The sequence below is a fragment of the Sceloporus occidentalis genome, unplaced genomic scaffold (genome assembly GCF_023333645.1).
Source record: "Sceloporus occidentalis isolate IW3139 unplaced genomic scaffold, rSceOcc1.0.p SCAF_2, whole genome shotgun sequence".
In the NCBI taxonomy this organism is placed as follows: domain Eukaryota; kingdom Metazoa; phylum Chordata; class Lepidosauria; order Squamata; family Phrynosomatidae; genus Sceloporus; species Sceloporus occidentalis.
In genome coordinates, this window is record NW_028316982.1 from 3,551,521 (window position 1) to 3,565,567 (window position 14,047).

A 14,047-nucleotide genomic window follows, 5' to 3' on the forward strand; every position below is an offset into this window, starting at 1 on the left:
AAATGACCCACCTATGAGAAACACAGCAGAATTATGATCAACTGCTGTTCCCAATTTCTTCCCATTGTCTGAGAATCATAGTGAAGAAGAATCAGAGCTGTCAGAAAAGACTGATACAAACAGCATGTAAAATGGTGTGTTTTTCCCTCCCTCTGGCCAAAATTCTGCTTTAAAAACGCCACAAGTCATAAATTATATAGTATGGGTTCAGTAATACTAATCCATTTAGCACTTTTTGCACAATCCCTGAGTCAAACATGCACAAATGTTTATTAGCCCAAGTGCGTGAGATCAGCTGGCCCAGCTTCCACAGCAAAGACTCCGTGCAAGCTGACACATGATTCACCCCAACAGATCAGAGGGATGCTATTTTGCAAGACCAAATTGCACTTAGCGGTTAGTAAGTGTTGGTTCCACTAACCACAAACAGAAGTATTTTCACCTGCCCTGACTAAAACCAACCAAAACATGAAAACAGACAAGGATATTCTCTCAAACTGCCTCCTCTCAAATACTCCAATCTCAACTATCCACGTGAACAAGCAATCTATTAACAAGGGTGGATTCGTTAAAATCTCACCACAATCCAAATTGACTATGATTATCACCAAGAAAAGGAGGTGAATTTAATAACTGATTTAAATCACATTTTAATTCATAGGTTTGCTTTAAAAGCATACGTAGTAATCACTTGCTGAACATATTAAGACATATCTATTAGCTCTTAAATCTAGGCTTTCTACTGCCAAGGAATACAAATCCAAAACATCTGGTCATGCAAATACAACCTTCTGCATTGCAGATCTATCTCTGCTTAGAGATGAGACAGACTGCTGCTTGGCTGTCTCTGAATACATACAAGGATATTAAGCAAGACCACTTTCTGGAAGGCTAAGTACCCAGAACTTCCCAAAAGCTACGTCGGGCAGTTAACTGGGCAGACCACCACCCCATAACACTTTGTTGCCACATCCCACTATCTGCTACCTGAGGCAATCACCTCACTCTGCCTATTGTAGGGGTAAGCAAGGGGATCCCATTTTCACCCTTGCACCCTGAGGCAGGTCTCACTCCCTTGAAAACCTACCTAACATTAGCTTAAAATAAAATCAGAAATATTCTCCAGGTTTGGCCATTTGAATCTATTTTCTTTATTCTGAAAGGAGAGGAGGGGATTCCAATGATATCTGCCAAACAGCTTTGTTGGACTGATTCGGGGTTATTCTCACCACTTCGTAGCAGGAAAAAGCAACCTGTTCCAAACCTCTCCATCCCAAATGCTCTACAATCTGCTGGTCCAACCCACACCCATGTTGATGTGCACAATTCACACCTCAACATGCCTCAGGTAAGAGCAAACAAGATGCCTAACCTATGCCAAAGTGCACCTGTGGAACTGAAAGTCCACACCGATTGAGCAAATGTGACTTAAAACCACCGCATGAGATTGCTACAGAGTCACTGTGAGCCCACTGGATCTATTCCCTAGGGAGGTTTTCATGCATATCAGCTTCCACTATTTACCAGACTATTCTCCCTTTCCTACCTCCATTTTGGGATGCTACCTTACTTAAAGAACATTGCTAGCCTGCACAGACTTGCAGTGGAGTACCCATTCCTGCCTCTCCCATCCCCCTGTGCACAGGTGAGGATCCAGGTATATAACTGTTGCTGAATGAACGCTGAGTTCTTAGCCTCTATAATAAAGACAATCAAACCCTTTTTATGAGAGCTCATTAAACCTTCCCAGGTGTCTTTCGTAAAATGTGAAATCCCTCAAGGGGCAAAAAGCTGTGCATAAAACAAGAAAAGTTAACTCAAAATAAACAAGGGTGCCGTTACTGTCAATTTACCAACTTGCTCATGCCAGAAGTCAGTGAAGGACAAGTGGCAATTAAGGAACATATCCATATAGCAAGCAGAAAGGAGCCCTCAGAAGCAGCCAGCCTGGCTGGAAGATTCTGGATGTTGTAATTTAAATAGGTTATCCAAGCTCTGCTCAAATGAGCTGAAACAACAGCAAAGGGTGGTGGTAATGATGCTTAATGGACAGAAACCAGTGGTTGAGGAACCTTCCTATTTTCATCCTTAAAGTTCTGGAAGTAAGGTTGCCAGAATGAAAATGCTATATCGAGGAGTCCAGTACCTTTTTGTTGTTGTTAACTGTCTTTCTGTCAGCCTCAACTTATGGTGACCCCATGAATGAGACGCCTTCAAGCCCCCTTCCCATCTTCCACTGCCCTACTCACCTATCTAGCATGTGGTCTTCCTCTCTTGCTACTGTCCTCCACATTTGTTGTTAGCTGCCCTCAAGTCAATCTTGATGCATGGCGACTGTGGATGAGACATCTCCAAGACTCCTTATCCTCCACTGCTCAGCTTAGGTCTTGTAGATTCAGGCCTGTGACCTCCCTAGTTGAACCTATCCATTTGGCATGCAGTCTTCCTCTGTTTCTACTGCCCAAACCTTTCCTAGCATTATTGTCTTTTCTAGTGAGTCATCTCTCCTCAGGACATGACCAAAATATGACAAGCTCAATTTAGGCCCAGAACAGCTAAGCCAAAGAAGCAGCTTCTGGACTCTTTGGAAGCATGGCATTCAAATGACACATACCTTCAACATGATATGACGTCATGCTCCAGTCCTGTGGACTGGAGCAAAAAGGAGCTAGTATAATCCGGCTCCTAGCAACATGGGTTAGGGCCAGAGGTCACAACCCATTTTGGGAGTAGGTTGTGCAGTCGACGCAATCCTAACCCGGTTCTGGCCGGAGTGGACTCAGGCTGCTCCTTCCTGCCCATCTTCTCTGGTCCACAGTCATCTTGACATCCAGAGGGAGTTCAGGCTTGACCTGCTTCATTGGTTTGTCTTTTTGGCCATCCATGGTATTCTTAACACTCTTTTCAAGCACCATATCTCAAAGTTGTTGATTTTCTGTATCTTTAATTGTTGTGAAAAGAGGAAAGTCCAGCAGATGTGGCTTATTAAATTGTTGCCTGACATGCAACACCTGCTGAAACTCCCACTTTTGTTGTTGTGCCTTTCCAACTAATGGTGATCCTAAGGGAAACCTACCACAAGATTTGTTCATAGGGGGGTTGCTTTTGCCTTCCTCTGATGCTGAAAGAATGTGACTTGCACTAGGCCACCAACTGGGTTTCCATGACTGAGCAGGGATTCAAAGCCTGGTCTCCAGAGTCGTAGTTCAATGTTCAAACACGACACCATGCTGGCTCTTTCCTTATGCTTTACCAAGCATTATTGTCCTTTCCAGGTAGATGTGTCTTTTCATGATATGTCCAAAGTACGTTATATCTCTTATGCCAATGCAGTATGTATTAGAAACAACTGTTACTTTGCATGTTACTTCCAAGCTCTGATTCTGCAACCTGAGCATACAAGGTCAGCCCAGCTATTATTATTAATTATATTATATTATATTATTTATATCCCGCCTTCTTCCCAGTACAGGGACTCACTATTAGGCACAATGAGGTGGCTGCCTCAGGCAGCTGATATTTAACCATGATGAAAGGGGAGGGAATTTTTGTTTCTTTTGTCTTTATTGAAATTTAAAAAATAAATAACTTGACAATTATACAAACATCCATACATTTCATATTATAGATTTTCTCTATTTTACATCTACTAATTGGCTTTCCCATCACAGTTATAAATAGAAGATACATATGTTTTGCAGGGGAGGGAATTTTTAATTAACTAATTTTTCATTATTGTTGTATGCCTTCAAGTCATTTCCGACTTCTGGCTGCCCTAAAATGAACTTACCATGGGTTTTTCTGGAGCTGAGAGTGTGTGAGTCACCCAAGATCACACAGTGGATTTCCAGAGCCAAGCAAAGATTCACCTCCTGCTCTCCAGATTCGCAGTCTGACACGCAAACCACTACAGTATGCTGCCTCTATCAAATCATTAGAAGAACAGAAGCCCTCTCTGGTTTTCATTGTGAAAACTACAGTTGGAAAGGAAAACTTTCCTCAAGTTCTTGTACCATGAGTACACACTCTTACACATATACATGCACACCAGACCCCATTCCAGGTTTCAATGAAAAAATGTACAGAAAAATTACTAAGAACATTAAGGTCCAAAACACACTGCAGAAAGAATCCAGTCTGAGACCGCCTTAACTGCCCTGGTTCAATGCTAGGGAATCCTGGGAACTGTAGTATTGTGAGACATTTAGCCTTCTCTGTCAGAGAGCTCTGGTGCCACAACAGACTACAATTCCCAGGATTCCCTCGCACTGAGCCAGGGCAGTTAAAGCAGTCTGAAACTGGATTATTTCTGCAGTGGGTTTTGGACCCAAGAATACTTTGCATCTTTATAGCATGTTGGACTGGTAAGAGCATGCTATATACATCCTCTTGCTGTAACCCTTATGAGGGAGAACATAGTTCGAGAGCTGTTTCTGGTTGATTTCTAGAGATCAGCAAGGAAAAATGTGGGGTATAATTTTAGTCTCCCAGGGTATTAACCCTTTTAAAGGGAAACAAAAATATGCAATTTTGAAAGCTAAACTTGTTAGAATTCACCTTTCATCTACAGAATAATGAACATGTGGTCAGACTATTATTATATTCTTCCTAAAGAATAAAGACTTACTCAGAAAAACAATAACAAATATGCAGTTTGTGGTTTAAAAACAAACAAACAATAATGGTTTTTTGTGGGGGTTTTGGGCTATGTGGCCATGTTCTAGAAGATTTTCTTCCTGATGTATCGCCAGCATCAGTGGCAAAGATGCCAGCCACAGATTCTGGTGAAACATCAGAAAGAAAATCTTCTAGAACATGGCCACATAGCCCAAAAAACCAACAAAAAACTATGGATGCTGGTCATGAAAGCCTTCAACGTAACAATAATGGCTTTAATAAATATATACGTAACAAAACTAAAACCTAATCTAACTAAAATAGTTATATATAGCAGGAAGATTGAGAGAGAGAGAGAGATAAGACTAGCAGGCAAGCTAGAAACACATACCAACTGTAAGATTAACGGTTTAGAATCTTGAGATAGAGACAGTTAGTCTTAGAGAGGAAGCTAAATAGGAAACCCTTTCTATATAATGAAGGGAAAGAGAATGCATAAGTTTCTTCCAACAGAAACCAATTTCCAACTCAGCTTGAGACTGCATTAACTGCCCTGGCTCAGTGCTAGAGAATCCTGGGAATTGCAGTTTATTGTGGCACCAGAGCTTTCTGATAGAGAAAGCGAAATGTCTCACAAAACTACAATCCCCAGAATTCCCTAGCACTGAGCCAGGGCAGTTAAAGCTGACTCAAACTGGATTATTTTGGCAGTGTTTTGGACCCATATCAAAGACACTTAGCTGCTCACCGTGAGTTTGGCTGGGCAACAAGAGGCCAGCCTTCCCGGCATTCGTTGTGGGTGAATCCACACCAATCTGTCCGGCAGACGCACAGCCTTCTGCTCTGTCCAAGACGGCTGGAGAATCGCTGCCGCCACCTTTGTCACCCCAGACCTCCTCTCGATCCCTCTCTCCAGAAGTGGAGGTACTCTGCCGAAAGACAGTTGGTCTGGTCAACATCATCCCTTGATTACCTAGTACATGCCTCACTCTGAAGAGGGCAGGTGGATCTCCAATGCGATTAGGAGAAAGGTGACCTTCTTCTTCCACCACCACATCCTCGCTGCTGCCTCCTTTACCAGCACTGGGATCTCTTTGATGGCGGGGCTGCTTCCTGGCAAAATCTTCCTCTCGGCCATCATTTGGTCGCTCAGATTGTCCCACCTCCGGGTGGCCTGGCTGCATCATTCTGACCGGTGAACCGCCTGGTGCTTTCACCCCATTTTTCAACAGAGTCTCTCTCACTAGGCCTCTTTTTAACAATGGCTCAGCATCCAAACCCGAGTCATTTGGGGTGCCTTCTTCCAGCTGCAGCATCTGAGCAATGTAGTTCAAGTAGGAATGGAATCGTCCACTATGGTGCTTCTGGACCAGCCGGGCATAGGCGTTTTTCTGCGGGATGGAAGGTTTGCTTGGGCCGTCTTTGGAAAGGTGGACGGGAGTGCCTCGGGGACCCCCTTGGGGTTCCATGTTCCAAGGATATTACCTGCCACCAAAGGAGGGCAAATGTAAGCTGAATGTGGGATCAGAAGAGTGATTTTACGTACTTTCTTCAAACAAAACAGTGATGCAGCAGAACAATGTGAGTAAACACAAGCAAAAATGCTAAGTAAGAATTTAGAGATTTGGGCTGCATCTACACTGCAATATTAATCTCTTGAGTTTGCCACATCTCCTGTCCCGAGGTGATGTTCACTCTCTATAGCCATTCTGGTTTCTTTATTTCCTGCATAACAGCTACACTCATGGCTAATGTTACATGCTTCTCTGTAATTAGTTGTATGTTTATTATTTACATTTCTATCCTCCTTTTCCTATAATGAGGAATGAGAATGGCTTTACTGCCTGCCTGCCTTATCCTCACAACAGGTTTTGTGCAGGCTAAGGTCGAAAACACACTGCAGAAATAATCCAGTCTGAGACTGCTTTAACTGCCCTGGCTCAAGGTTACGCGGTTCCAGGAAATGCAGTTTGGTGAGATATTTAGCCTTCTCTGTCTGAGAGCTCTGGTGCCACAATAAACTACAATTTTCAAGAGCCAGGGTAGTTAAAGTAGTCTCAAATGAGATTATTTCTGCAGTGTGTTTTGTACCTGAGAAATAAAGACTGATTGATCTAATGGGGGACTCAAACCTGCTGTAAAACATTTTGGCTGATATACACACAAGACCTCAAGCAATGTGTTGGGAGAACCCTTAACTGGGATGCTGGAGTTGGATTTAGAACTCAGAACTGCAGGCCAGGGTTTTATCCACAGAGCTATAGGCCTTTTTCTTTTTCTTTTCTTTTCATTTTTTTAATGGGGAAGAGGTTGTTGGTGTTGGTAGTACTTCAGTTTGTTCTGTAGTTTGATTACATCAGAAGACCCACAGTGGTAAAGAGAGCAGAAGTAAACCAAAAGTGGCCTGTGCATGACCCGAGAAGCATGCACTGGATATTTTCCAGAGGAGAACAGATATATATTTGGGCTCAAGATCCTTCTGCCAATCCTTCACAAATCATTTCACCTCACTCTGCTCCTAAGTAAATGCAGCCAAACTAAAGCAGCCACTATCGAATAGAAACCTGACCATGTCCACTCTCAGACCCTCCAAAAATAATAATAATATGCTCTCCCCCCCACCTCAGAATCATTTACAAGGTTTTCAACAGGAAGGGTGGAGATCCTCAATTTGCTACAAAGGACCACTGTGATCATTTAGTCGAGTAGCTACACCATTTGTGTACATGGCAATTGGCAGAAGACAGTTCTGTGCACAAGAATATGACAATCCAATGTAGACAGAGACGGAAGGGAAGCAAAAGCAGCAGGCAAGCAGAACCAGACCCAAATTTTAAAAGCAAGGACAGTCAAAACTGTTCTGATCTTGTTATAGTATATATGATAACATAGTATATGAGAGCCACTGTAGTGCAGAGGTTTGAAACCAAAGTTCCAATCCCCACTCAGCCATGGAAACACACTGGGTGACCTTGGGCAAGTCACACTTCTCAGCCCTAAGGAAGCCAATGATAATCATCCTATGAAGAAATCGGGCCAAGAAATCTGTATGATAGGGTCACCAAAAGTCAGTGTTGACTTGCAGACACATCATAATAACAATATATACCATATATACTGAACTATACATAGACATCATATTTAAGTTGAAGACAGGTTTGGGGGCCAAAATTATGGATTTTGATATGACCTGTGAATAAGTCAAGAATAAAACTTAGGGGCACTTAATGAAGGATGTTAAGTAAAGGAAAACAATGCCAAAGAACTTATAAAATTCCAGCAGGCATAACTATTTGTATACTATACTAAAGGCTGGATGGATGAGAGAGTAGAAGGGGTTCAGTGCTTCCAGGGCAGATTAAACTCTTGCCTTTCACCATCCATATATTATACGTACTGACACTGACCTGTGGATAAGTCAACTCAGATTTTTTGGGTCAATTTTATAACATACGTTTCTAGACTTATACATGAGTATATACAGTGGAACCTTGCCTTACGCGGGAGATCTATTCCGGACACATACACCCCGGCGTAAGGCAAATTCCGCCTATGCTCGAGCCCCATTATAATGAATGAGGCTCGTGCACACAGTGTGGCATGCGCGCACGGCAGCCACACGCGCCACAGAGACTATTACAGCGCAGCTTCTGCATAAACCGGAAGCCACATATGGCATACCCGTGTATGGAGCAGGCACGTTGTAAAGTATTATACATGATACATTCAGCCTTCCATTTCAGTGGACCAGCCATCCATGGATGGTTCCACCTCATTGTTGTCAATGGTGGCATGTGCCTGCAGCCATGGCAATGCAGCCGCACACATGTAGGCATCCAATGACATTAATGGGACTTGAGTCCCAAATTTGTTATCTGCAGAGGGATCCAGAACCGAACCCCTGCTGATTTGGAGGGCCGACTGTATTTTACATGATTGAGATATATATATGCACATATAAGGTACATTATTACAGTGGACATTTCATTGAAGAAATATGGCTGCCATGCCATTGCAACACTGCATATGAACTCAAGGCAGTCCAATTTTTAATACGAAAAGGGGCACATGGCTTAGATGAAATGGCGAGGAAAGGAATTTTGAACAATGAATCACAGGCATGTAAAGCATATGAGGGCTCAACTCCTTATTTATGCACCCCTTTTGATATTATGATTAGGCTAGCCCCAGCATTGAGATCCATTTGTCTAACTTGTTTTGGAGATCTGTGGAATGCAGGAACTTCAAAAAAGATTACAGGGCAGGCCCTTTCCAATGCCTCACCCATCTAGAATCACACAATGATCAGCTTTGCATATAGCTACATCTGTGTGGGTATCCCAGGTCCAATAGATGATAATATCAGCAAATTGTACCAAATGCCACCCTGCCCAACATACCCCTGCCCCTCCCAATGCAAATACACCTATTGGCTTACCAGCGAATGTACTACAAGTCACATAATGCCTTGGTATTGGCTATGCTGGCTAGGGATTCTGGGAGTTGTAGGCCAAAAATCCCTGCTTGTCAAGTGTGGGGGAGAATCTTTCCAACACCAGAAATTGTCCTCAAAGTGTCTGACACTATAAGCCAAAAAATAATATACCTGGCTCATCATCACACCTGACATAATTAAGCATTCACAAATGAAAATTAGAAGCTGTAATGCCACTCCACCCAACATCATGCTTCATATTGTGGCAGTTCCTGGTGACCCAGAAAATGAGTGAGGTAAACACCCCGGATTGAGGTATGTGGGTGTTAAGAGTCCTTCCCCAACACAGTAAATAACTACAACATTTCTGACTAGAGGCTGTAAAATATCTCCTCAAAATGTTTTTTTAAAACTCAGCAAGCATCATTACTCACCAAAAACTAAAACTCTATGCACAGAAGCAGAGTATTCCAGGTGACACAGAGTAACAAGCCCCCACCTCCCTAATCTGCTTCTTATTAGGATCTAGTTAGTGTCTGAGATCCGTCAGATTGATACCCTTGAAGCCTTTAAAAAGGCAGTTAAGACGGATCTTTTTTGGCAGGCCTTCCCCAATTGATTCCAACAACTAATTAGACTGCCTTCTGTCTATAGCTACTCTACTATCTGCCTGTCCTTATCATTTTTAATTTTAATTTAATTGGAATTTTAATCTGAATTGGTTTTAGATTGAATAATTTGATCGTCTTTTGTTGGGAATGGATATTGTGATTTTATGACTTTTGTACTATGTAATTGTTATTTGATTATTTTTGGAACCTACCTCAATCCGAAAGGGGGAGATGGGCTAAAAATAAATATTAGTAGTAGTAGTAGTAGTAGTAGTATCTATTAGTCAAGTCAAGGTTTATTGTACTAGCCAAAGGCCATGACAAAAGCAGCTTATCAAAAAGCATAAAACAATTAAAACAAAAGGCACAGAATACAAAGGACAAAAATGTGCCAACATTTAGTGTGCAGTTAAAATAGTTAGCTGATAAAAACAACAAGAAAAAGGGACATCTTTCCTGGATATTAGTAAACTTATATAATATCATCATAAAATCTGATTAATACTTTGCGTCTCCCTGGAAATTTATGGCAATTTTATTTAACACTCTCTTTCTAATCTTTTTTGCGGCTGTGGCAAAAAGAGCCACTCTATGTGTTACGTAATCTTTGGTGTCACTCAAAAGATGCTGGCGAAACATCAGGAATAAACTCTCCTAGAACATGGCCTCATACACTGAAAAACCCACAAAAAACTATGGATGCTGGCCATGAAAGCCTTCGACTTCACATCAGTTCTGGTTACAGCTGGCTATGCCTGCAGGATGTGAACTGCATCCAAGGCACCCAAGCATATTGTCATGCATGGATACACCTCAGTAACAGACTGAGCAGTCAGGAAACTGGTCCTATCAATATATGGTTAATCGAAGGCGCGTTACAGACGGGCCCTTCCGGCGCCCCCGTCACGTGCTAGGGGTTGGCCAAGGACCTAGCGTCCACACCGGCCTCACCCCTAGCACGTGATGGGGGCGTAATAATGGCAGTGTCCTATATACACGGGCGCCGCCATTATTACGTGCCCGATGCATAGCGTCCGCACATCGCGCCCCGGATATGACGCTGCGAGTGCACACCTCACAGCGTCACATCCAGGGCACAAGAAGAAGCCCCATTTCAGCGCTTCTTTTTAGCTGTACCAGGAAGCCTGGCCGCTGGGGCTTCTCGGCGCAGCTAATGACGGCGCAGGGAGAGCACCGCTTTTCGGCGCTCTGTAACGCACCTAAGACAGTGTTTCCCAAACTGTGCCCTTTAAGAGATTGTGGACTTCAGCTCCCAGAAGCCTCAGTCTAGGATTTTAGGAGCTGAAGTCCAAAATCTCTTGAAGAGCACAGTTTGGAGACCACCGATCTAAGAGTATAAAGACAGAAATATAGTGTGTGTATGTGCCTTCAATTTGCCTGTCTACTTATAGCGACTCCATAAATTTCAGAAGGTTTTCTTAGGCAAGAAATCCTCAGAGGTAGTTTTGCCAGTTTCTTCCTCTGAAATATAGGCTAAAGCGGCTGGAATTCACTGATGGTCTCCCATCCAAGTACTAACCAGGGCTGACTCTGCTTAGCCTCCAAGATCAGATAGGATCTGGTCCCTTTAGGGTATTTAAACCCTCATTCTTTTATACTCTTCTAAAAGTGGGTGAATTGGTGTTTGTGTCTTCAAGTCACCTATCAATTTATCATGACCCAATAAATTTCATAGGGTTTTCTCAGGCACAGAATCCTCAGAGGTGGTTTTACCCGTTTCTTCAGCTGAAACAGAGCCTACAGCACTTGACATTTGTTAGTGGTCTTCCATCAAAGTATTAATCAGGGCTGACCCTGCTTAGCTCCCAAGATCAACTGGAATGGAATCACCTCTTAACTGTCTCTTGTCCAGGCTAAACATACCCATTGAGGCTGCATCAATAGAAGTATAGTGTCTAGATCAAGGGAAATAATAGCACCTCTCTATTCTGCTTTGGTCAGGCCCCACCTGGAATATTGTGTCCATTTCTGGGCACCACAATTCAAAGGATGTTGAGAAATTGGAGAGTGTCCAAAGGAGGGCCAACAAAATGGAACGACTTACGGAGCTGGGAATGTTTAGCCTAGAAAAGAGATGGTTAAAGGGTGATATGATAACCCTCTTTAAGTATTTGAGGGGATGTCATATTGAGGATGGAGCAAGCTTGTTTTCTGCTGCTCCAGAGACTGAGGCATCTAGCAACAGATGCAAGCTACAGGAAAAGATATTCTACCTAAACGCTAGGAAGAACATCCAGACGGTAAGAGCTGTCTGACTTTGGAAGACATTTCCTTGAAATGTAGTGGAAGCTCCCTCTTTGGAGGTCTTTAAATGGAGGCTGGATGGCCATTTGTCAGGGATGCTTTGATTATGAGTTCCTGCATGGCAGAATAAAGGGGTTGGACTGGGTGGCCCTTGGGGTCTCTTCCAACTGTCCAATCCTATGACTCAGGCCCCTGTTGTTGTTGCTAACTGCCCTCCAGTTGGCGCTGACTCATGGCAACCCTGTGGCCTCCTTGACTGAGTCTATCCATCTGGTAAGTAGTCTTCCTTTCTCTGGACAGTACTGCCTTCCCTCCTTTCTAACGTTATCTTTTCCAATGTGTCCAAGGTACAACAGGCTCAGTTTTGTCATCTTGGCTTCTTCCAGGGAGGTTTCTGGCTTGATCTGCTCTCGGACCCATTTGTTTGTCTTCTTGCCGTCCAGGGCATCACCCTCAGCAGTCTTCTCCAGCCCCACGCCTCAGACGCGTTTTCTTTTCATCTGCTTTGTTCACTGTCCAGTTCTCACATTCGTACATTAAGCCCTTAATAGTTCCCCAACAGTACCACCACATTGTTATCTTTATATAGCTTTTGTTAAAGTGTGAATCTTTCCAAAGCTTCTGTTATTGCTGTTGGCATGGTCTTTGCTTCCCAGGGCTTTCTTAGGCAAGGAATCCTCAGAGGCAGTTCTGCCAGCTCCTTCCTCCAAAGTATGGCAAATATACCAAGGACATGCCAGGGTCACTGCTTCAGTGAAATCAAAGGCCTCCTTCGCTATTCCTTTCCCTCTTCCTCGTCTATTTCCCCCTTTCCTTCAATGGGCTTCATGGCTCTCCTTTCCTAATAACCCTATCAGATACCCCAAGATGACAGGAGGTGACTTGCAGGGAGTTTCATGCCTCAACGGATATGTTTAGCCTGGAGAAAGGATGATTAAGGGGCAATATGGCAGTTTAAGTATTGGGAGGCTTTGCATATTGAGAAGGGAGCGAGCTTGTTTTCTGCTGCTCCAGAGAAGAGGACCCAGCGCAATGGGTTCCAAGGAGAGGAAAAGAGATTCCAGCCAAGATTCAGAGGACCTTCCTGAGAGTAAGGGCTGCTTGGCAGGCTTCTTCTTCCTCTTTCTTTGGGGGCTATTTTTAAAGAGAGGCCTCTTCAAGGCTAGGACCCCGGTCTCCCCTTGGCTCTGGAGGGGGCTCTGGGGCACAAAGGGGGAGCGGGTGCCACCAGAACGGCGAAGGGCCTGGAAAGCATGAAGCCCTATGAGGAAGGACTCAGGGATCCGGGGATGCTCAGCCTGGAGAAGAGACGGCTAAGAGGGGATACGATGAGGGAGGTCACACTGAGCAGGGACCCAAGGGAGGAATGCAGGCAAGCTGCAGGAAAAGGGATTCCAGCTCTGCCTTCGGAGGACCTTCTCGAGAGTAAGGGCTGTCCTTCTTCTCTGGAGGTCGATGGGAGCTTTGGAGGGGGCTGGGCTGGAGCAGGGCCCTCCTTGGGGCCTCTTCCAACTCTGCTGCCGCTTCTGCGGAGAAGGCCGGGCCAGGGCTCCCCTCCCCGGGGCTTAGAGCCTGCTGGCACCGAGGAGCCAAAAGCGCTTCCCTCCGCCGCCTCCACTCACCTGAGACCCCCGGAGCTGCCTCAGAGGGAGAGAGCACCCAGAGCCGCTTCCAAGTCCCCACTTCCGGCCTCTTTCTACTTCCGGGTCAGACAGAGGGCGTGCTACGGATCGCGGCGGGGGCCCTAAGTGTCCCGGGTGCGAAGCGTCTCTCCCTCTCAGGCAGGCCAGGGTTGCCATGGCCACAGCTGGAGAGGCTCCTCTGCAGGTGCTGCCTCTCTGGCCTCCTGGATGCTCCTTCTTCTTGTTGTTGTTGTTGTTGTTGTTGTTGTACTTTATTTATGAAATAGAATAAAAAATAAAATGGACCTTGCAACGCCATACATTCCAGAAATTGCAATATATTATTATTATTATTATTATTATTATTATTATTGTCATTATTATTACTGTAATAATAATAATATTAATAACCCGCCTCTTCTGTGGATCGAGGCGGGTTACAAGAGTAAAAAATTACAATAATAAAAACAATAATAAAATACACAGATATAGCATCA

The 14,047-nt window shown here is 44.0% G+C and overlaps 1 protein-coding gene across 2 annotated transcripts in view; it reads right to left on the reverse strand.

Moving 5' to 3' along the window:
• LOC149317879 (DIS3-like exonuclease 2) overlaps window positions 1-13,633 on the reverse strand; it is a 343,644-nt gene extending 330,011 nt beyond the window's left edge. The window contains exons 1-2 of one of the 2 annotated variants that reach the window (XM_089508605.1): window positions 13,551-13,633; window positions 5,366-6,102 (exon numbers count right to left, since the gene is read on the reverse strand). In XM_089508605.1, coding sequence (XP_089364731.1) covers window positions 5,366-6,086 — 721 coding nt within the window. In that variant the 5' untranslated portion in view covers window positions 6,087-6,102; window positions 13,551-13,633. Of the gene's footprint in view, window positions 1-5,365; window positions 6,103-6,816; window positions 7,090-13,550 lie in introns of those variants that run through there. The other variant, XM_089508604.1, reaches the window with a different exon arrangement.
• Between the last annotated feature and the right edge of the window lie 414 nt (window positions 13,634-14,047).